The 21,619-nt window shown below is 42.3% G+C and overlaps 2 protein-coding genes across 2 annotated transcripts; one reads left to right on the top strand and one right to left on the bottom strand.

Annotated features, from left to right (window-relative positions):
* Positions 1-54: 54 nt before the first annotated feature.
* PEX3 (peroxisomal biogenesis factor 3) lies at positions 55-10,492 on the top strand. The gene is made up of 12 exons (XM_083435104.1): positions 55-188; positions 2,134-2,265; positions 3,439-3,520; positions 4,076-4,119; positions 5,244-5,368; positions 6,061-6,127; positions 6,226-6,280; positions 6,388-6,556; positions 6,808-6,878; positions 7,432-7,554; positions 8,654-8,750; positions 9,416-10,492. The coding sequence occupies exons 1-12, from the start codon at positions 116-118 to the stop codon at positions 9,497-9,499; spliced, it is 1,122 nt and encodes a 373-aa protein (XP_083291230.1). The 5' UTR covers positions 55-115; the 3' UTR covers positions 9,500-10,492.
* On the bottom strand, positions 9,413-21,274 carry FUCA2 (alpha-L-fucosidase 2). The gene is made up of 7 exons (XM_083435055.1): positions 20,550-21,274; positions 19,179-19,366; positions 17,921-18,260; positions 14,324-14,534; positions 13,511-13,701; positions 12,710-12,818; positions 9,413-12,439 (listed from the first exon to the last, which is right to left on the bottom strand). Exons 1-7 carry the CDS (start codon positions 20,780-20,782, stop codon positions 12,299-12,301), a joined length of 1,413 nt encoding a protein of 470 aa, XP_083291181.1. The 5' UTR covers positions 20,783-21,274; the 3' UTR covers positions 9,413-12,298.
* Positions 21,275-21,619: the final 345 nt, after the last annotated feature.

Here is a 21,619-nt window from a genome sequence, read left to right as displayed (position 1 = left end):
GCAGCCGCTGCCTTCGCTTTGCGTGGCCGACGTCCGGGGCGGGGCTGGAGGCTTTGCGGCGGCTGCGCTACGGCGAAGAGGCAGCGCCGAGCCCTTGCTTTCCGCGGACGCCGGGATGCTGCTGGCCGTGTGGGGCTTCCTCAAGCGCCACAAAAAGAAATGCTTCTTCCTGGGCGCCTTCGTGGGCGGTAAGTGAGAAGACCCCTCCCTTCGCCTTCCGCTCGCGTGTCCTCCTCGGTCTCCGCATAGCCCTCCTTAGCCCTTCCCGAGGAAGGGGGCCTTTGGCAGGCTTTGCTTCTCACCCAGTGCCGCATTTACGTATAAGCTAAACAAGCTATGGCTTAGGGCCCCACAAAAAATTAAAGGAAAAAAACCATGGGTGTAAATTTCCAAAATATAAGATAAAACCTACATACAGCAACAGAGGCGAATGGCTTTAGATACCTATTAGGTCCAGAAATAACCATATAGCATATATTCAACACAAAAAACAGCGGCAATTTGTTGTTGACAAAGGACGGCTGGAAATATAAAGGGCGCCTTTACCTTCAGTAGCTTAGGGCCTCATCAAACCTAAATCCAGCCCTGTTCTCTCCCCCATACGCTCCGCCTCCCCCCCATGCACACACACACCTGCTGCCTTGTTCCCTGAGATTCCTCTCCCCCCCCAAAAAAAAACTCCCAGCAGTAAGCCCTACTGTTTTTAGTGGGGCTTACTCCCAGGTAAGCGTGGCTACCTGCCCAAGCAATTATAGCACTGGATGTCGGTGTGCAGTTCCTTATCTTTTTGAGTTCAGGTGAGGTCCCGCCAGTTACAACACCAACAAACCTGCTAGGCAAGCCAGCTCTAGCATTCCTGTGTATTGTAAGGCAGGGGCTGAAGTTGAGAGAGGGCCACTTGCTCCTGCTCTATGGTGGCCACGCACCTTCTCTCCCAGGCTGCGGCTCCTGCTGTTTCTCCCTCCTTGTGCCTTTATTTTAGCTGATCTTTTAGCTAATCCTGTGTCTTTTTCCTGGCTTGAAAAGTAGTCCCCCAGCCCCCAAGAAAAACTTTTTTTAAGATCAATATTGCTGAAGGGGTTCGAGTTCAGGCCTGTTCCTTCTTCACTCGTTTCAGATTATAACTTGTCTTAATCTTTCCTAACAAGTGCATGTATGGACTCATTCCTTCTTTTCAGATCAAAGTCTTTCTTTTTGCACAATCATCCTGTTATAACCAGCTCTTGCAGATACTTGCTCCCCACCCCCACCCCTGATTTGTTTTTTGCTCTGTACTGGTGGGAAAACACTTATCCCTTTATTGTGCTTTTCTGGATATATACATTTCATGTGCTGATATCTTGTATTCTAAGTCATTAGAAGTTTATATTTCAAAATAGGGGAGTATGTGGCAGTAGCAGCCATTGCTTCATAACTTACATTTGAAACTGCTGTACAGTGGTACCTCGCAAGACGAATGCCTCGCAAGATGAAAAACTCGCAAGACGAAAGAGTTTTTTGTTTTTTGAGTTGCTTCGCAAGACGAATTTCCCTATGGGCTTGCTTTGCAAGACGAAAACGTCTTGCGCCTCTTTCTTAAAACCGCCAATGCATTCCTATGGGAAACTGTCAATGCATATCCGTGCTTTGCAAGACGAAAAATTCACAAGACGAAAAAACTCGCAGAACGAATTAATTTCGTCTTGCGAGGCACCACTGTATATCCATTTGCCATGAATTAGGCTTTTCTCATCTCAGTATTCATCACTACTTAACCAGGGGATTCTATTTTCATTATCAGTTTGCTAAAAGTACTTAAATAATCTGTATAGTCAACTATTTTATCTGATTGTGTGAAACGATTACCAATAATTTTCTATCACAATCCATTGTAGGTCATTTTTGCCTGAGAAAGGGAAGACAGTCTGGAAATTAAGAACAGTTTTGTTTAGCACATATGTTGTTTTGGTGATCCTGTACTGTGATGGGATCCAGCCTTACTTATGATCATTTAATCCAATTGTGAGAACTTGTTCTGGGTAACATTTTTACAATTTCTACTTAAATCAAGAGAAAAATATATTCTAAAGCAGAAGAAACTGTTGGGTATTTTGTAAGCCCTAAATTATGCCTCTTCTAAAATACCTTTCATAGGAGTTTACATACTTGGAAAATATGGACAGAAAAAAATGAAAGAAATCCAAGAAAGAGAAGCTGCAGAATACATTGCACAAGCACGAAGACAGTATCATTTTGAAAGTAACCAGAGGACTTGCAACATGACAGGTAAAAAAACAGCAGTCTTGGAATCAATTCAGGTTATACCATGGCTTTTGCTAGCTAAAGTGCACGTCACTTGCCTATTGTTGGTTCCTGTTTTCTCAGCACATATTACCATAGTTTCTGATGCGAATTTGACAACTGATCACTGAACCATGATTTGTCATGCCAAATCATAGTTAAACTTCCTGGTTTGGTGTGTTGCCTAAACTTAAGTGGCCTTTTTGATTGAGGTAATATAAACAGAATCACATAGTAGTTAGGGTCAAAAGAATTGTATGTCTAGCTTTGCATTTCCAGGGGGACTTGTGTTTGCTAACAGCAGCCCCTTAAGTTGCATGGCAAACTACATTTAAAACTCATGAAGGACCATCTGTAGCCTAAGGTAAATTGGGCTTTTATAGCTAATTTTGTTTTATTTTTCTGCACATTTTATGGTTTGTTCTTATCCTGTGGATCTGTGTTAAACTATTTTTATAAGCAATCATATCCATACTGAGCTTCCTTTACTCTAAAAGACTGAGACCATTTATTCTCTATTCATAAAATTAGTTCTCTGATTGCAAAAGTGCTCTTTGCACTTTAGCTTTGAATTCCTCCTTTTTGAACAGGGGTAACTAAAGCTGGAAACAATAATATTAAAGGTGTCATTGTGCATACTTCCAGCTTGTGCTTTTTTAAAAAAACAAAAACAAATGATCCTTATATTTATTTCCCAAAGACCAAGAGTTGGATTCAAACTTGCAGTTCTATGAATGGAACAGCTTCCCCTGTTGATGGAAGGTTCTGAGATCGAGCAGATGCTTGGCTGGAGAAAGAAGGGGAGGCCATTTTAGTCTACTCTCCCTACTCTCCTGTGCTGTTCAGGAAGGAGTCCCACCCCTCTAAAGCAGTTTCCCGTGAGCTGCTATAGCAAGTGTGGAAAACCTTTAACTCTTCAGATGTTGCTAAACTACAATTTGCATAAGCCTCAGCAAACATGGCCAATGACCAGGGATGTGGGAGTTGTAAACCACTGACATTTGGTGGACTAAATGTTCCTCACAGGTGTGCTAGAGGGAGGAGGAAGTATCAAAAAACACATACACATGTGATCAAACCAGTTACTGAATAAATGATTTGTTTATGAGATTCTATGTACGCTGGTTACTTTCCTAATCATATCCTTTTTGTTAATAGTCCTGTCAATGCTTCCAACATTAAGGGATGCTTTGATGTATCAACTGAATTCTGAGAGCCTCACTTCACTGCTGAAGAATAGGTAAGTGTGATCTGTTGATTTGGTTTGAATGCCTATTCTTTATATTTGGGCTATAAGTGGAATGTGCATATGTAACTATCATGTAGGAAAATTATTCCCTGCAACCTGAATCTGTGGACTGTGAAAACCTTTAAAGTTATTTTATCCTGATAGAGAAACATAAGAATTAAAACCATGTAGCACATTTTGTATCTAATATGCATTAGTGGGGAAATGATACTAAAAAGTGTTTATAATGTATTTCTACGAAACACGTAGAGGAAGCATAAAGCAAATTCCTGTGTGTTTCAGTTACTTTGAAAAATGCTTGTTGAAATATTATTTACAAAGGCCAGTTAGAGCTACATTTGTAAATTTCTTCAGAGCCTCAAATCCCCAGGCTTGGTTAATTATATCTTCATTTTCCTCCAAGCATTTCCTCCCAAGCAGTTTCAATGCTTGTTCATGCCTATATTAAAGTGGAAATTGAATTTTCACTTAAATATAGACAGAAATTGAGCTTTCTTTCTATCAAGACCATTCATTTTCAATGTTTCCAATTTTGTGTTTTTTTAGACCAGCCAACAAATTAGAAATATGGGAAGATTTGAAGATTATAAGTAAGTTGAAAGGAATAATTATGCTCATGATTCAGTGAGCCTCTTTTTATGTATGCACATAGCAGAGCTTCTGGTTTTTCTTCAAAATGCAACTCTGGTCCAGCTCCAATGCACATTGCAATCTGTAAGCAGAACTATCAGATACGTGCTTCTTCAGAAGCAAGTGCCATTCTGTTCAATGAAGTTTACTACCAGCTCATTATGCATAGGATTGTAGCCTTACAGAGCATTCCTGTCCCCACCCCAATGGCTGCAGATGGTGTTGTCAGGATGGTATGTACTTGCCTCTCTACTGGCCTTCATTGCCAGAGGTAGGCAGGGGGGAAAGGCTCTGCTTTGGCAGAGGCCTCAGCTTTGCCTAGCCATGCATTGAGCAAGTAGTTCCCAACCTTTTTGATATGGCAACACCCAAGCCCAAACTTACATGGTATAGTTACCCATCAATTTATTGTCACATGAATTTTTGACCTTCCCAAGTGTTAAAATGTGGAAATTGAACCTTTCTAACACAAGTGTTAATGCAGCATTATAACATGCCAACAAAACAAAAGTTGTAAGATAAAGGATTGCAAGCAATACTTATTTAAGGTTTGCTTACAAAGCCCGTGACCCACTTATACAGGTTTTGTGAGCCACTGGTTGGGAAACGCTGCACTAATCTCTCACCTGTGGTAGCCAGCAGAAAGCTCTAAAGTGGGGCACCAGCAGATTGGGATCAATGGGACCCAAAACCCCCGCCCTTGAGATATTTAGCTACACCAACCTGGTGCTGATGTAGTGAAAATAATCTGTTCCACACTTTCCCAGCCCCTTGTTTGGATTGCTTTGCCATGTTCTTGCAAGCGTAAGTAATAGGCTTGTAAAATTTGTCCTTGTTTGAGCTCATTGCATCTTAAGCTCTTGATTACCCAGAAGAAACACCTTTTTGAAGAAGACACGAAATACAGATAGCCCCTCTAAATAAGCTCTAGAAAGTTATGTTTTCTGCACATAAAACCAGTATGGTAAACAGTTATTCTATCCCATATATACAATATTTATTACTCTGTGTTACTGTAGATGACATGCTGATTATTAGCTGTCCACTCTTTTTCATTTAGCATCATTCCTTTTTCTGTTTAAAGGTTTTACAAGAAGCATTGTAGCTGTATATAGCACATGTATGCTTGTAGTTCTTCTACGAGTACAGTTAAATATTATTGGTGGATACATCTACCTGGATAATGCAGCAGTTTGCAAAAACGGCACAGTAAGTACATTCTTTGAGCAGTATATCAGTGATTGAAAAATTCAGTAAGGGTGGCTATAATATGTAGAATCCATTACATAGTATTATACTTACAGAAATCCAGTTGACGTTAATTATATGCCGAGGATCACAAGTGAACTTTCTGCTTGCAGGAGAGGAATGAGAGATTCTGTTGCACATGTGCAAGTCCATTCTGCTAGCAGATGAGGCACGACTGGATATCATCCTCGATTGGACTGTTTTTCAAAGTGAATAATGCTAAAGAGCAGAGATGATGCTTCTTGAATTCCTTTTTTTGTAAACTCTCTGGCCCCTCATAATTGGGGGGGGGGGGGTTCATCCGTTTTGTTGGTGTTGAATAAGTTGACAGCACAGCAAAAGGGAAATAAATTTGGTGTTTCATGCTTGTATGGTTGTTCCCAATGTTAGCTCTTATTTATAATGAGAGAGGATCTATAAGGCTTTTAAAAAAGAGAGATTTGAATTGTTCTGTCCTCTGTTGTTCTGTGTTTAAAGATGGCTGAGGCTGTTAAGATCCAGGGTATCTTGAGAGTGATGCCAGCAGCAGGAGAGCACAGAGAAGGCACGGGGAGGGAAATTCTGCATCCTGACTGGTTGTACAGACACATGGAGGATAAACACACTGTTCCATAAAGTAACAGAAACATTACAGAATGTTTTTCTCCTTATAGACACCTCTAGCTCCCCCTGAAGTCCAACAGCAATATTTATCAAGTATTCAGCACCTTCTAGGAGATGGTATGATATCTGTAAACCTCTTCCTACATAGTGCCAATATTTGCAGAGTTTGAACAAATGGGTAGCTAGTCTTCAGTAACTTTTTCCTTCTGCCTTAGGTTTGACTGAATTAATTACTGTGGTTAAAAAAGCTGTGCAGGATGCATTTGGGAGGTAAAAAAATGGCTTTTTAAAACATTTTCATGTAGTATTTTTAAAGTAATTCATTGGGATGCATTCAATTGATGTGATAAATAATGTTTAACTCATTCCCCTTGCAGTGTTTCTCTCAAACATGCTCTTTCTCTCTTGGATTTGGACCAGAAGCTACAAGAAATTAGAAAGGTGATAGAACAACCTGGAGATGGGTCATCATCTGAAGACACTGGGTCCCAGTCTCTGCTGTGTCATTACATGATGCCAGATGAAGAGAATCCATTAGCTACCCAGGTATTTTCATAGTATTGTGAACAGGGAATCAAACCAAACCTGAAGTTGTTGGGGGTGGGGCAGAGATTGGCTCTGGGTTTTAAAAAAGTAGCAGAATTTAAACTTGAAACTCAAATCTTTTAGTTTGCTTCCATCTGAACCAGAACCAGACCTTCCCAAACAAAAAAGGTTCAGCATAAATAAAGTAACCCTGTACATTCACTTGGAGCACTACCCAAGTTGCTTTTATGCCCTGTTGTTTGTCTTTCTAGGCCAGTGGACTTACAGAAGGAGATGTGGCTACTATTAAATTACTTAATGAGACAAGAGACATGTTGGACAGGTATGCAGCAAATGTTATCTTTGGTAATTTAGGCTAAGGAAAGGATAGGAAAATAGGAAACTCATTTTTTTTATCAGAGTGGAGAAATTGAGGGTGATTTTGCATAACAAAGTATCTTTTAAAAAAAAGCACCTTCCTCAAATTCTTTGATCCTCCACTTCCCTTGTCCCTGTTTGAGCAAACCACAGTTTGCTGTTTTATCCAAACTGAGAAAATACAGCTTGTCTCTAAACTTGGGGTTGAAATTCATTTTAATTACTGGCAAAGACACAAACTTTGCTTCATACAGATGAGGGTGGGGAGTGAACTGGAGCAAGAAGAGCAGAGGAGGAACAAATAGGCCTCCAGTAAATTCTTCCAGGCCCAGCCAGAGAGGCCTGGAGGTGCCTGAAATGTCCCATTCCTAGTTTAGTGTTATGTTTGATCTAGCCTCGCATCCCCATCAGCAGAGTATCAGTTTTATTTAAATTACATTTTAAATACGTTTTCCAAAATACGTTGGCATATAAAGAGGGATTTATATATCTATTATTATTTGATTGATTTATTCCAGCCCAGATTTCAATAGAGTTTTGAGTTCATGCTTAAATAGAGGGTTCAGTCGATTATTGGACAACATGGCAGAATTCTTCAGACCCACCGAACAGGACTTATGCCATAGTAGTTCCATGAACAGGTAAACATCTTTAAACATGTTTTAATATAAATGCTTTTCAATGTAGAAGAATCTAAGTATAGTCAGAGTTTTACTTACTATTTCCCTATTATCAGTTTCTCCAAAAAGTCATTGAGGTTTCGCCAAGATCACACAGCAATCCTGCCAAATGGATCAGTTTTAGGCTGAATTTTTAACAAAAACAATGTCTCAACATAGTTTGGACTGTGCTCTTCTTCCAGCAAAATGTGTTAACCCTTTGTTTAATTATGAGTAATTAGTCTTAAAATAACTGATCTGCTGTCTAGCAAGATTGAATACTCACTCAGACTCCACTAAGTTAATTTTCTTTTCAAATTCTTTTTATTTAAAGTTCCTCTCCACTTCCTGAAAAACACACTGGACAAACTTCCTTATGGAGAACACTTGTTTTAACAAACATATAGACAGCCATTTTGAAAAGAGAAGTAAAAGAAGGCAGAATGCTTCCTTGTAATCAGGCGCAGTGTTGGCACTTTTGAATGGAAGTGGGAGACAAACTCTGTCCCCCACACCCTGAATCTTCATGCCGGCCATCAAATAAACCAACATGTATTGGCCAGTCAGGTGACCACCACACATAGGAGCCAAGAGACTCCCATTCAGAAATGCAGCTACTATATAGCACCATATAGCTCAATTGGTTAGAGCATGGCGCTGATAACACCAAGGTCGCAGGTTCGATCCCCGTATGGGACAGCTGCACATTCCTGCATTGCAGGGAGTTGGACTAGATGATCCTCAGGGTCCCTTCCAACTCTTAAGATTTTATGAATCTCTGCCACCCAACCACAATGTCTAATCTGGACCAGGAGCCAGGCAGGGAGGGTGGCTGAATGAGTGTGTGTAGGCTGGAGAGCCTGTGGAACTGGGTAGGGGTTGTGTGCTGCCTGCTCCAAACTTACAGACCGTGAGTGGTAGCATGGGGTGAGCTGGTGAAGGGCCCTTTCAAGCTTCCTGAGCTTTTCCCCTGGGCAGGTATTATGTGTTTATTCTTCTTCTTCTGAATCTGTGTATTACAAAAGTAGCTAACAAGACAGACATTTATGTTGTGTAATCACATCTCTTTCCCCACCTCCAGTCTTTCCAGTGTCAGTCTTCCTTTAGCCAAGATAATTCCAATAATAAATGGGCAGATTCATTCAGTCTGCAGTGAAACACCTAGCCATTTTGTTCAGGTAAGAAGACCTTTTTACCTTTCTTTTTTTTTTGGCTTAAGTCTGTTATTTAATAGTTTTTCTGCACTTAGTTTTCAGGGTGTCTTATAAACAAAATTAAACAGTACAAATGGGGAGAAATCCAATTAAAATAATTTCACACCTAAAATATGAAAATGTAGACCTGTCAGCCTGCTTTGTATTGTTGCCATTAGTATATTTTTAAGCCTTTAAAAGTGCACTAAGCTCTGTACAAACAGTAAACTAGACTTGTTGCTGTCATAATGTCTCACATCTTATTAATCAAAATATGAAGAAAAGTATAGAGTTCAGGTATGCACATTTTACACTGCATAAACACAGGAAGCGAGACTGCCAGGATGACACATTTTATTCTGAGTGGAAGAAATAGAATCCATCCCCCCTTTTAGTTAGGCTTCCAAGTTGGCTATGACTGAGGCAAAAGCCGTTTTAGTGTCCCTGGTAGATGATCCACATATGTAAGATACAACATTTCCCTCTTAACAGTTTTGGACTTCTCATCCTCTAACAGTGCATGAAGTAATGTGCCAAGCAATTCTGTTAACCAGGCTTGAAGTGTTAACAGGGGGTTACTTGCTGATATTACGCATCTGCTTGTGTTAAAAAAGAGTGCTGCATTTGCGACATGAACATTCTCTTTCCAGGACCTTCTAATGATGGAACAAGTGAAAGATTTTGCTGCTAATGTGTATGAAGCTTTCAGTACCCCTCAACAACTAGAGAAATGAACTGCACAGAGGGGTGTACATATGATCCGTAGTGCCCAGTCCTGTGAATACTTCATTTGATAACGAATCTCTTCAGAATGGTACAAGATTATTAATCCCTGCAAAAAAAATGTCTTTTGAGAAAATCCAGACCTGGGTTTTATGCTGATAGAGCTCACCAGACTTAAGTAAATTTAAGGGGGAAGTATCATTACACTGCAAGCCTTTGTGTTGAAGCAGTCTCAGTTACAAATCACTTGTTTACAAAAGACTGCAAAAAATAATCTGCCTACAGTAACTCCTCTCCCCACCCCATAAGAAGTACATCTGGCTTCAAAAGTGTGCAGGCAATGTCAGGCTTCTGTCTCTCTTGACCCAGTGGGGAGGTGGTTATCTTTCCCAGTCTCCCCTCAACCCAGAGACAGTTGTTGACCTATGAAATGAATTCACAAATTGGCTGCAGCAGGTAACACATTAAGAATGGGTGCGGGGGGAGAGAACCACCACCACTGTACTCAGCACCTCTTCTCTTGGTGGCAGGGGAAGATCAGGAGTAGCTTGTCTCAGCACCAATCAGCTGTGAAGCAGGGTAGAACATGTCCTACGTGCCCTTCCCCTATGGCAGTTGTAAGCCTCAGAGGTTTCACTCAAAAGCTGATCATACCATCTACTACTATGAAAAGGGGAGATGCAATCAAGCTTCCTTTACTCCCAGCTGTCTCTTCAACTTCTTACCTGCTAGCCTGAGTGAGTCTATAAGAATGTGAGAGCAGGAGTAGGTATGTGGCCTTCTGTGCTTTAGGCTGCTGGTTCCAAATGCATATATTTAGAACACGGTTATCTTCTGAACAACGTAATGCTGAGTGCTTACTCTACTGTTTCAGATTCAGAGTAGATGGTTCCTAGAAAATATGTTTATGCTGTTTGTAAATGGCTCCTGCTGTATACATTCATTTGTAAATATTTTTAATTGGAATATCTGTTAAATATCTGACAATAAATTATTTTAACAAAGATTGTGTGTGGTAACTTGCAACATCCTAAGCACGCCGTTCAGTGATGTATTTGTGCAATTTTGAACTGTAGGGGGTGGGAATGGATGCAATGCTTTATTTTTTGTATATAAAAAAATCAGTTGTAACTTCAGCACAAAAAGAAGCATTAAACATATTAGTAGTCTTCCTGTAGCTATACCTACTTATTCTGCAGCAAATTTATTCTATTATATTCTACTTTATATATGTAAGAGGGCTCCCTAGCAGCTTACAAAAGTTTCTAAATACAGTCAAATACAGTAATCACATAGCATTCAAATAGAATCAGGATTATTTAGGCAGTCTTTATTGTCCGTGTCCTTTTTCTTCTCTGGTTTTGTAGCAGGAAACAGTTCCCACCAAGCTCCTTTTTAGGCAAAGGAGTGGGACTGAGCAGCTAGAACTTGCCCAACCCATAACGAAAGCAAATATACAGTACATTCACACAGAGAAAAAAGAGTTTGGTTGTAAATCAACAAGGCAACAGGACTTCAGCATTAATTTCTCCTTATAGAACCTCAGCTGCTTTATTAAAGTGTTTCATGAAGATTACAATTACACAAATTTTTTAATTAGCAATAATTTTCTTTTTTTAAAGTCACAAACTGCAAGATACCCAAAGAGGCGATAGCTTTAGAATCTTACCTGTCTGGTACTTAAGTAACTGAACATACATGTATCAAAATTTAAGAAGTATATAATTGTAGGCCATTTCTCACTAATCAGAACTATGACCCAAGTCCTAATATGTAATTTTATATTCAAGGAAAGTGTGATGGGGTAATATTGAGGTAGGTTATAGGACTGAGGAAACTCTGGCACCCAACTCCATCGAAATGGAATCAAATATTACTGAAACCAATGGAAGAAGTTGAAATTCACAGCTACTTAGCACTTATCCCTACTGAAAACAATCCTAAACACTTAACTTGAGCATATTCCATCGAACATAGTAGGACTGTTGCATAGACAATGGTAGGATTGTATTGTTTGTCATACTTAACTTTATCTGGATTTAATACCTGCATTTAAAAAACAAACCAAGCCCAAACACAAGCATCAAAATTTGAATAACACGATTTACAGTCAAATGCAGTGTACAACATTTCAGTTTTAGAATGCCTCAACCCTTTTTGTCCATAGTTATTTGAGCACCAATTCTAACATAGCATGGCGGACTCCCCCGCCGCCCTTGGTTGCTTTTTAAAGCCAAAATACTTTTCTTTTTAAGACACATAATAACTTTTCTGTTTAGTCTGTCTTTTGTGAGCCTCATAAGATGACTCTTCCCAAGGCCGAAAACCTTGAGCGGTTTTGCCTGACTGGTCTATGTCCCTAAACTCTAGTAATCCCTCTTGCTTGTGGGGCTGGAGGATAGAGAGCGGGGTGCAAGTGAAAAAACTAGCCTACTGTACAACGTAAAATTCACTTTAATTGCTCTGCTCACTTTTGCCTCTGGCTCAGCTCTGCACTGGCATTTGGTCCCTAGGTTACCCCAAAGGAAATGTGTCCCTGGGACTCAAAATAGTTCATCGCTTCACTCTGCGGTTTACTTGCACTTCCTGCCTAGTTGTGGTAGATTCTGCCTAATTTCATAGGTCCTCTTTTCAAAAACTGAAGGTGGAACAAGATCAGTGCATGAATCTTCCTATAGATTATTTCTCTTTCGGATATATATCCCCTGTCACCTCAGAAGTAAGCCATGGTGAGTGAGCTCTGATTGTTCACCAAAAGAATAATAACAAAAGAATCAGTCATAATAACCAAAAGTGAAGGATGTCTGTTGCTAATAGACGTTAGTCAGCTGCAGAGTCCAGCCCCACTGATACGGAAATATAGTGAACGGCAATTGAGGTGCGACTACCATCATTCCCTTCTCCCCCATGGAAACCCATGGCAATGGTTCTTCATATCCAATCAGCTTAACCTGAAACACAAAAGCTTTTATTAAATGGTAGAAGCCATTCAAAGAGATGCTGACTCTCTTAAGATCTTGCACTTAATGTCTCTCCAGATGAGAAAAGCCATAGTCTGGAATTAATGGGTGTTAAACCACAACATTGAATAGCCTTGTAAACTAATCTATTAGGGGTGTTATATGCAGATGATCTTGCTTTGCTGAAATGCATTTCACGTTCTTTCTAATTCTTCAAGAGAAATTGTACGGAAGTCATAAAAATAGGCAAATATTCCTTACCACTGTCTTTCCGGTAACGCCTTTTGGTTCCCCAAGAATCAGAGTTCCTGAAGACGGCCAGTTAAGGAAAATGGCATACAGAATGCCTTCTTTTGGCTTGAATGTATACCTAGTAGGAGTTAACAAACGAATAATCATTTTTTCTAAAGATAGCAGGTAAAACTACCTAACCCACAAACAAGTTGGGACCCTCACCAGCAAAGCTGTTTAGTAACCATTGCAAATACTGCACACCTCAGAAGTGTGTTGTTATTTTAAACCACCTTTTTCTAGAGGAGAAGGACCAATAGTTTAGAAATAGTAATCCCACACATCATATGGAAGACAAAACTAAATAGCTTAGTCAAAATGATTGACCGTGTGGGTGTGTGCGCGCGCAGGCTTTAATGAAATAGCAGCTATGGAGGAAGAGGGTATTCTGATCAAGACCGCAGCATTTTGAGGGAGGATTTGCTCTCGCCCATTGCATAGTTTCAATCTAGATTGTACCCTTCCTTAAATGCTATTTTCAACAGAAGGGGAGCTCCCATTGACACCAATGGAACTTTCCTCCTGGGGTTAACAGCAGCTGCAACAAAGGCAGGAGGTGTTTCAATCTGGATCAAGAGCAAAGTGTTAAAAGTCTCACTGCACAAATGCCACAGTCCTGATTCAGTTGTCCCTGATTCAGTTACATCATACCTTGCTTGTGAAGGGGGTCAAATGAGGGGGAAGTGAAATATAGCCAAGTTAGCGGAACAATAACAAAAGTAAACTTAACATTGGTACAGTACTTCCTGCGTTTTTGCTTCACAGACTTACCATACTCCTGGTGTGGCACTGTCATTCTGAGCTCTCCAAGGTTTAGTGCTGAAAATGGCTTCCCCATTGAGGGCCAGCCACGACCCCATTTGCTTCAAGCGCTCCTCAAAAATAACAGGAATGCGGCCATCGTGGGTGGGCCCGATGTTCAACAAGAGATTTCCTCCACATGACACTGTTTCTACAAGTTGCTGAAATTATATAGGGAGAGGAGCAATGAAAAGCCACACTGGGTTTGGCATTTCCAACATAGCTGCCCAGCATTTGAGATGGCACATTTATATAGGTTGTTAAGCCTAAATTCATGCTTCTGCTACAACACTGTCAGTACCTTGCTGTAGGTTCAAAGAAAGTTTAACTCATGGATGGGGAAACTGTGGCCCTTCAACTCCAAACCCCATCAGCCCCAGCTAACATGTCCAGTTGTCAGGGTTGATGGGAGCTGTAGTTCAATAACATCTGGAGGGAGACAAGTCCCCCAACCCTTGTCTAGCTGTTCAACTAGAAGTGTTCCTTCTGGGAATCAACACAGGCGTTTCATTAGTGGGCTCCTTAGTACCTTTTTTGTGGCCATTAGCCCTTTAAAATGGGAAACAGCTCTTGCACAATTATTTATCTATCCATCCCACCCTTCCTCCCAAAGGAGCCCAGGATCCGCAATAATTTTTAAAAAAGCATTCTAAAACATTTTAAATTATTCTAAAGAAAGTTACAATTATCAACATTGTTTCATCTAGTGAACTCAGGGTTGCCAGGAACGGTATCTGAAAGAATGCAAGAATTGACAGCCCCAGATTCTTTATCTGGTTTTACCTTTACAAGCTCTTCAATTGTTAGGTAGTCACTCAACTGTGCATTCCTCCGGTATCCCCAGGAATTTTTGTCTATCGTCATACAGTTTTCCCACTTATGGGGCAAAAGGTGTCCTGGGTTATAACGATCGGCACACGTGTAATAGCCTCCATGTTTACAAATGCAGCCAGCTCCCCAGCGATCATTTGTTACAACTGTGTCCCGAACAGGGCTGGGGAGGGGGAGAATATATTGTTCAGATACAGTGCTTTATTTTAACAGGAAGCTCAGTAGATTCAATATAAGCAGTTTACTATTCTTGAATGCTTCCCAATAGGTAGGACTTAAAAAACAAACTGATGCAATGGTACACTCTCTTTTAAATCAAATGCACATTCTCTTTTAAATCAAATATTTTAACCTAGGTTATTATGCACTTCTGGATGTTTAGAAACAGCTAACACTTGTGGATACTATACCAAACCACAACCTCATCATTTCTGCCTTAGCATGCTACACTTGTGGGGATTCTGTATTTGAAAGTATTTTCTAACTTAGAAATGCCTGTTTCTTTAAAATGCTAATCCACTTCAAGCACCAAGACTTTTGCACTAGTTTTTTTTTTTTTTAAAGAGTGCCAATCCTCTTTTTTTGACTATTTGCTACTAGAACTCTTGGGGTCCCCCAAGGGATGTCACTGACACAGTCCCTCAGCTTTGGCTTCAAAATGTATATGTTCTCTAATCATCACCTGGAGGAAGACCAGGGGCTTTGCTTCAAGGTGTTCTATTTTATCACCCCTGCAAGGTAATAGCATTTTGTATTTTCACATTTCACTTGGCATCTGGCAATGTCCCAGAAAGTGCCCAAAGGCTAAGGTTTTCTTCCTAAAAAGGCTGATGGTTTGGCAAGCATGAAGTGGCAAAAACTGCTCCAGCCTGCCATATCTCAGGAGTAATAAGGTAGCACACTGCCGGGGAGCCACTTTTCTCGGGGTTTCTGAATTCTGAAGAAGGAAAAAAAAGTGGGGGATAGGAACTACACTTGTTTGGTGACGTGGGATATTTAGCCTTCCCTGTTGTCCTCCATACAACAGAATAAAAAAAGGAACCTGCGCTTCCCAGGTATTCCCTGGAAGATGACAGCAGCAGTGCATTTTCTTGCACTTCCTCTGTGGATGATGCCACTGGCAGCCTGACCTTTGATGCCTATATGTCACACAAGGCTCATCCAGAATCAATTTATATATTTTTTAAAAGATCAATGCAAAGTTGCCAATATGCACTTATTTAGGCATGTTCGCTATGCTTAAGTACTTGCAGGAGAGGGAAAAGGAATAAAGTAAAAATGGAACAGAGTGAAAGAACATTGGACATTAACAGTGTACTGAGCATGCGCCTATTTGCTGATCAATTTTTGTACCTGCAGAAAACCAACACCATGCACTGAAAATGATAGTTGGTGTACTGAAGCACTTGTGCAGAAGGAGGGAGGGAGGGAGGGAGAGAGGGAGGAGAGAGAGAGAAAGAAATATTAAATACCAGTGAAATCATGACAAAGCAAAATGGAGTCACATGCACAAATTCTGAAATTTCAGTTTTTCTCTACAACAAAACAAAAATTAATGTGAGACCAAGGACAAAATGGGACAATAACAGAGGAAAAAAGGGGAAACTTCATATCTAATTCATGTGTATGTGTGCTCTAAAGACACCTGTTTAGGACTCAGGTTGCCTACTGATAAAATGAATTTTAATTTGACAAATGATTCAATCCTGAACCTACTTAAAAGGTAAAGGTAAAGGGCCCCTGACAGTTAAGTCCAGTCACGAACAACTCTGGGGTTACGGCGCTCATCTTGCTTTACTGGCTGAGGGAGCCAACGTTTGTCTACAGACAGTTTTTCCAGGTCATGTGGCCAGCATGACTAAGCCGCTTCTGGCAAACCAGAGCAGCGCACGGAAACACCGTTTACCTTCCCGCCGGAGCGGTACCTATTTATCTACTTGCACTTTGACATGCTTTCGAACTGCTAGGTTGGCAGGAGCAGGGACCAAGCAATGGGAGCTCATCCCATCACGGGGATTCGAACCGCCGACCTTCCGATCAACAATCCCTAGGCTCAGTGGTTTAACCCACAGCACCACCTGTCTCCCTCTTACCTACTTGCTTGAATTCAAATGGGCTTTCTTCTCAGTAGCCATGCATAGGATTTTGCTGTTAATCATCTGAAGTACTTACTCAAATAAATATAACACATATATGCATAAAACCAAAATCTCAACAGCAGGGCCTTTTTCAGAATGTGTAAGCAATTTCACATTTTCAACAAAAGCTGCCATTTGTTTTTAATATTTTCCACCCTCTATTTACAGGCACACCAGAAAGGAACCAGTTTCAAAAAAATAAGCAGCTGATAAATCAACTGGCAGTTCTTTAGCTATCAGAAAGTCCTATTACACCTAAAGGAAATCGTGTGGTCTATCTAAACTATTTAAATAGGCCAATCTTTACAATTTGCTTGAAATGCTTGAGCAACATTTTCAATTCATTTTCTAAGCAACTTGGGGCCTTCCTCTACATCTGCCACTGGACAAACACATCCCTCCTGCAACTCATTGGAAATGTGACTTCCAACAACATATGAACAATCAGTGGAAAATCAGAACAGTGGAGAATGCGTCAGACTGAGTTGCATTTAGACCAGTCCTCACCAACCCTGAGTTTCCACAAGTTGTTGCAGATTGTGCGGGCTGCTGTCCAAGAACATCTGAGGGCTCAAGGCTGGTTTACTTCAGCCTTTGCTGAACTGGTATCCTCCAGATGTTTCAGCCTACCATACTTCGTGACCACCCTGGCTGGCTTTAGTCCATAACATCTGAAGGCCATCAGGTTGAATGAGGCTGGTTTAGACAAATGCTTCCAGCAGAATTGGGTCAAATATCATCAAGTATTTGAAATGAAGAAGTCAGGGCACTGGGTTATAAATGTCACTAACCTACTGAAGAAGAAAACTGCACTTGTCCAGGACTCCTAAGCTATGTAACTACAGGTCAGAAATCACAGGCACCTGCAATGACAGCCACATTCCAAAACCACAAGGAACTAGTAGTATGAAGTACAGTGGTACCTCAGGTTACATACGCTTCAGGTTACATACGCTTCAGGTTACAGACTCCGCTAACCCAGAAATAGTACCTCAGCTTAAGAACTTTGCTTCAGGATGAGAACAGAAATCATGCAGCGGCAGCGGGAGGCCCCATTAGGTAAAGTGGTGCTTCAGGTTAAGAACAGCTTCAGGTTAAGAACAGATCTCCAGAACGGATTAAGTTCTTAACCCAAGGTACCACTATACCCCATTCTTTCTCAATATCTTATTTAGGTAAGTAAATTAGAATTTGTTATCATGAAATGATTAATCAACAGTGAAACCCTGCACATGTTCACTCAGAAGTAAGTTTAGTGGGACTTATTCCTAAGAAACTGTTTGTAAATGCATCAGCCTGAAGCAACGAGTTGCATGAAATGCCATTAATAAGCTGTTAGGAAACAAGTTTCTTGCAATTATCAATATTGAATGCATTATTTCAAGGGCAGGGAGTGGGGAAATGGACGCACCTGTCATTATAAAGCCAAGCTAGGAAGCCAGTGCTGTTCCAATAAGTGTCTGGGGCATGCCCATCTCCATCTGACCACAGAATCTCTGGGCGGTACTTGTTCACAATCTCATACAGCTCTGGGAGTGACTTGGCGCTTGGGAACTGGTTTTTTAGGAACCCACTAGAGGCATCATCAAGGAAAAGAGGATTGAACCATTCAAAGAGCGAGTGATAGAGTCCAAAGTGTAAGATGGTTCTCTTTCTAATGGATGATGCTAATTCAGCCACAATGTCCCGTTTGGGTCCAACATCAACAGCATTCCAATTCCAAGAATATTTAGATCCCCACAGGGTAAAACCTAGAAAATGAATGTTAGGATTAATAAAATAAGTATAATTGTAAATATATTGTGCACCTTTATTTTGCATTCTTGTTTAACCTAATGCTGGAACCAGTTGCCTCAGGAGAGAAGAGTGCTCTTGTGCTCAGCTCCTGCTTGCAGGTTTCAAACGGGCATCTGGTTGGCCACTGTGAGAACAGGATGCTGGACTAGATGGGCCACTGGCCTGATCCAACTGGCTCTTACGCTCTTTAACTAAAGCATGCTCTGAATTAAATTAGCTGTTTGTGGAGTACAGTCCGCCAGCCCTTGCTGTTCGGAATGGACGGCCAAGTGGGAGGCCGGGCAGGTAGGCAGATGCTACACTGGCCTTTCTTGTGCTTGCTGTGTGCAATGCCTGCCTGGGAGCTGAGTGCCCAGCACCGAAGGAGAGCCTTTCCACCATGCAGCCCCAGTGGCACTCGCTGCTGCCACTGCTGCCTCCCAAGGTGAGTAAGGTGCTGGCCTCACATTCACCTTGGGTCAGTCTCCATTGGGCTGCTAAGGCTGGGGGAAACCTCCTGTGGGGCAATGTGAGGAGGCACCTCTCTTTGGGACAGCTCAAAGACCAGGGGTGGTGGTGACTGCTGCTCACAGGACTCCCAAGGAAAAGAGAGCAGGCTGCGGAAACACTCCACAAGGGAGGGTGTTCAAAAACGGGCGAGGGACTCGCAGCTCTGAAGGCAAGGGGTAACGTAACTGAGCTTCTGAGGCTTGGAGAGTGTTTCCTCACAGGGGGGACTGCAGAAAGAATGTAGTTGGCCAAGGAAGCCATGGACTCAAAATGGTTGAAAACCTCTGTATCTAAGCAGCTGAATGAGGAAGCCCCACCCAGGCTTTTTGTCTGCTGAAACAAACAAAACAACTGTGCTCAGAAAGAAATACATTCAAGTTTACCTTCATGGTGCTTTGAAGTCAAGACAACATATTTGGCACCTGACGCTTTCAAAATGTCTGCCCACTGGTTGGCATCAAAAAACTCTGCTGTAAACAAAGGGCCAAAATCTTCGTAACTGAAACCAGGAGGATAGTTGCTCTTCATAAAGTTTACATAGGGCTCTCTCTTTTCTTTCTGCCAATACCACCTACAAAGGAAACAAACAAGCCCATTGTATCTGCACACAAAGGCAGAAGCATTCAGAAGTTCCCGAACAAAGATTCAAACATGTTCTGGAGTATAGTCCTGCAGGTGTCTTGATCATGGGGCTTTTAGGAAACACAAGAAGATGCTTTGTACCAAATCAACATGTTTCATTATTATACAACATGTTTCATTATTAGTGATCAATGTATAAGTTCCTGGATTAAGAATTGGTTTAAACAATTAGGAAGAAGAAAAAAGAAAGGAAAAAGGGGGGAGTGGTGAGTGGGGTGGGGTGGTTATGCTTCTATTATTCTACTTAAAGCCTCTCTCTCATACTATTTATACCACACATGTGAATGGAGTGAAGAAAAATCAACTGCACATCCTAATCATAAGCTTTGCTTTGTCGATAGACATAAAGTCCAAACCAATATAAGCCACTTGTGTGAAAATGCCCTGGAGCTTGTTTGCAGCTTTAGAACTCAGGTCACTTCTCATACAGCCTGTTTATCGCACACTTATGTCCATTTATTCAGAAAACGTTTGCAAGGAGACTACACACCTTCCGGTGTCCATTGAGCAATCTCTCTGATTTGCTTGCGTGGAGGTTATGCGATGTCACTCTGGACAATTGTTTAGCTGCTCCTCAAACTCAGTTCATTAGTGGAGGTGCAGGATTTCCCAAGGGTTCATCCTTCGAGCCCCCTCACTTACATGAAGCAATACATGAAGCAGTAGTTTTCACTGAATAGCTAGAGCCCACCCACCTTAGAGCTACAATGGCAGGGCTTCCGAGTTAAGTTTTGTATCATTCGTCCCTCTCTAGCACGCGGCGGAGTCCGAGGATCACAGCGGACCCACCAGAGGCAGCATAGGAGCCAACCCCTAGGGGCCAAGATAACTTTGGGCTCCCCAATAAAATATTTGAGGGGGCCAGCCCCCTCCAAGATTGATGGGCATTGCCATTCAAATGGTGTGCGTGCATTATGTCTTGTGATCCATTATGCGGGGCGAGGCTGACCTGCCCCCCCCCTAATATTTTATTCAAGTTGGTACCCCAGGGAGGCAGCCACCCGCCTTGACATTTCCCATCCTGGAGGGAATCGGCCGGCACGATGCGCTCGGGAAGAAGAGGGGCGGGCAAGGTCAAAGAGCTTGAGCAGTGGGTGGGTGGGGAGCCTCACCAAAACCACTCGCTGCCGAAGCTTGGCACCGAGAAGACGCCCCAGTGGATAAAAATGCCGAACTTGACTTCGTCAAACCAGGCGGGGAGCGGCCGGAAGTCCAGCGACTCCCACGTGGGGTCGTAGCGAGCAGCATCTCCGGGACAGGGAAGCTGCAAGCAGAGCAGCAGCAGCAGCAGCCCTAGAGCAGCCGCTGGGGAGCGAAGGATGGAGGAGCGCGCCGGCGGAGACATCAGGCAGCAGCAGCAGCAGCCCCTTGGCGAAGGTCCTCCTTTCCTTTCTGCGCCTCGTCTTCACGGGACTCCGGTCAGCTGACCGAGCAGCCGCCGCCGGGGAGACGAGGCAGGGGTGCTTCCGCTTCTTGCGAGGTCTGGATCTTTTTCATTTGATTTCTCGTCTTCCGGCAGACCAAAATAGTGACTCGCCTTTGGCCGAGTTTGCTTTCCGCGCTGGCCTCCAAACAGGAAGTCATTTCTGGGAGATGCGTACTGAGATCGGGTCGAGCTTCTAACCTCTCAAATCAGTGGGGCTTCCGCCGCAAGGAAAACAAAAACTGGGGAGCGTTTGCCAGCCTTTATTGCGAGCATCGACTGTGGTTGAGCAGGCACAGAGGTCCACAGAGCATCAGAAGCTACACACACACACAGAGAGAGAGAGAGCGCCGAGACCAGCAGGCCTTTCTCAGTGGCAACGCAGCCCCGCTGCTCACGACCTTGGACAGCTCCAGAATGATAACCAACTGCTGTGGTTGTGTCGTGAGGTCATTCCTTCCCCCTCCAATGACCTGCCAGTGGTCTTCTCAACCAACTGAATCAAGTCACAGAGAAAGGATGTCAACTCCCAACACCTCATCAAACAGTTCTGCCAAGTGACAGCAAACAGACCCCATGGCGTCTCATTGCCATGGACCAAGGAGGTGCCACATAGACCACACATGGAGGAAGGTGCCACCTTCCCACAGTGCCACCAGAGCCAGGTTCGAGGCAGCAGCCTCCTTCTGCAACAACTGGCCTGACTGCACTGCACCCATGCCCATAGACAGGGCAACACAACTTCTGGGCTTGGTATAC

The sequence above is a fragment of the Podarcis tiliguerta genome (genome assembly GCF_965153285.1).
Source record: "Podarcis tiliguerta genome assembly, chromosome: 3".
Lineage (NCBI taxonomy): Eukaryota > Metazoa > Chordata > Lepidosauria > Squamata > Lacertidae > Podarcis > Podarcis tiliguerta.
The sequence above is the reverse complement of the archived record's forward strand: the minus strand, read 5'-3'. Positions and strand labels throughout refer to the sequence as shown.

What these genes read in the sequence shown, in the direction of transcription:
- FUCA2 (XM_083435055.1), bottom strand. Translation starts at nt 20,782, where the DNA reads ATGTCTCCGCCGGCGCGCTCCTCCATCCTTCGCTCCCCAGCGGCTGCT. An exon ending in GACTTCAAAGCACCATGAAG is followed by an intron (nt 18,261 to 19,178) that starts GTAAACTTGAAT and finishes TTCATTTTCTAG; the next exon opens with GTTTTACCCTGTGGGGATCT. An exon ending in CAATTGAAGAGCTTGTAAAG is followed by an intron (nt 13,702 to 14,323) that starts GTAAAACCAGAT and finishes ATATAATTTCAG; the next exon opens with CAACTTGTAGAAACAGTGTC.
- PEX3 (XM_083435104.1), top strand. Translation starts at nt 116, where the DNA reads ATGCTGCTGGCCGTGTGGGGCTTCCTCAAGCGCCACAAAAAGAAATGC. An exon ending in GAGGACTTGCAACATGACAG is followed by an intron (nt 2,266 to 3,438) that starts GTAAAAAAACAG and finishes TTTTGTTAATAG; the next exon opens with TCCTGTCAATGCTTCCAACA. An exon ending in ACAAGAGACATGTTGGACAG is followed by an intron (nt 6,879 to 7,431) that starts GTATGCAGCAAA and finishes GATTTATTCCAG; the next exon opens with CCCAGATTTCAATAGAGTTT.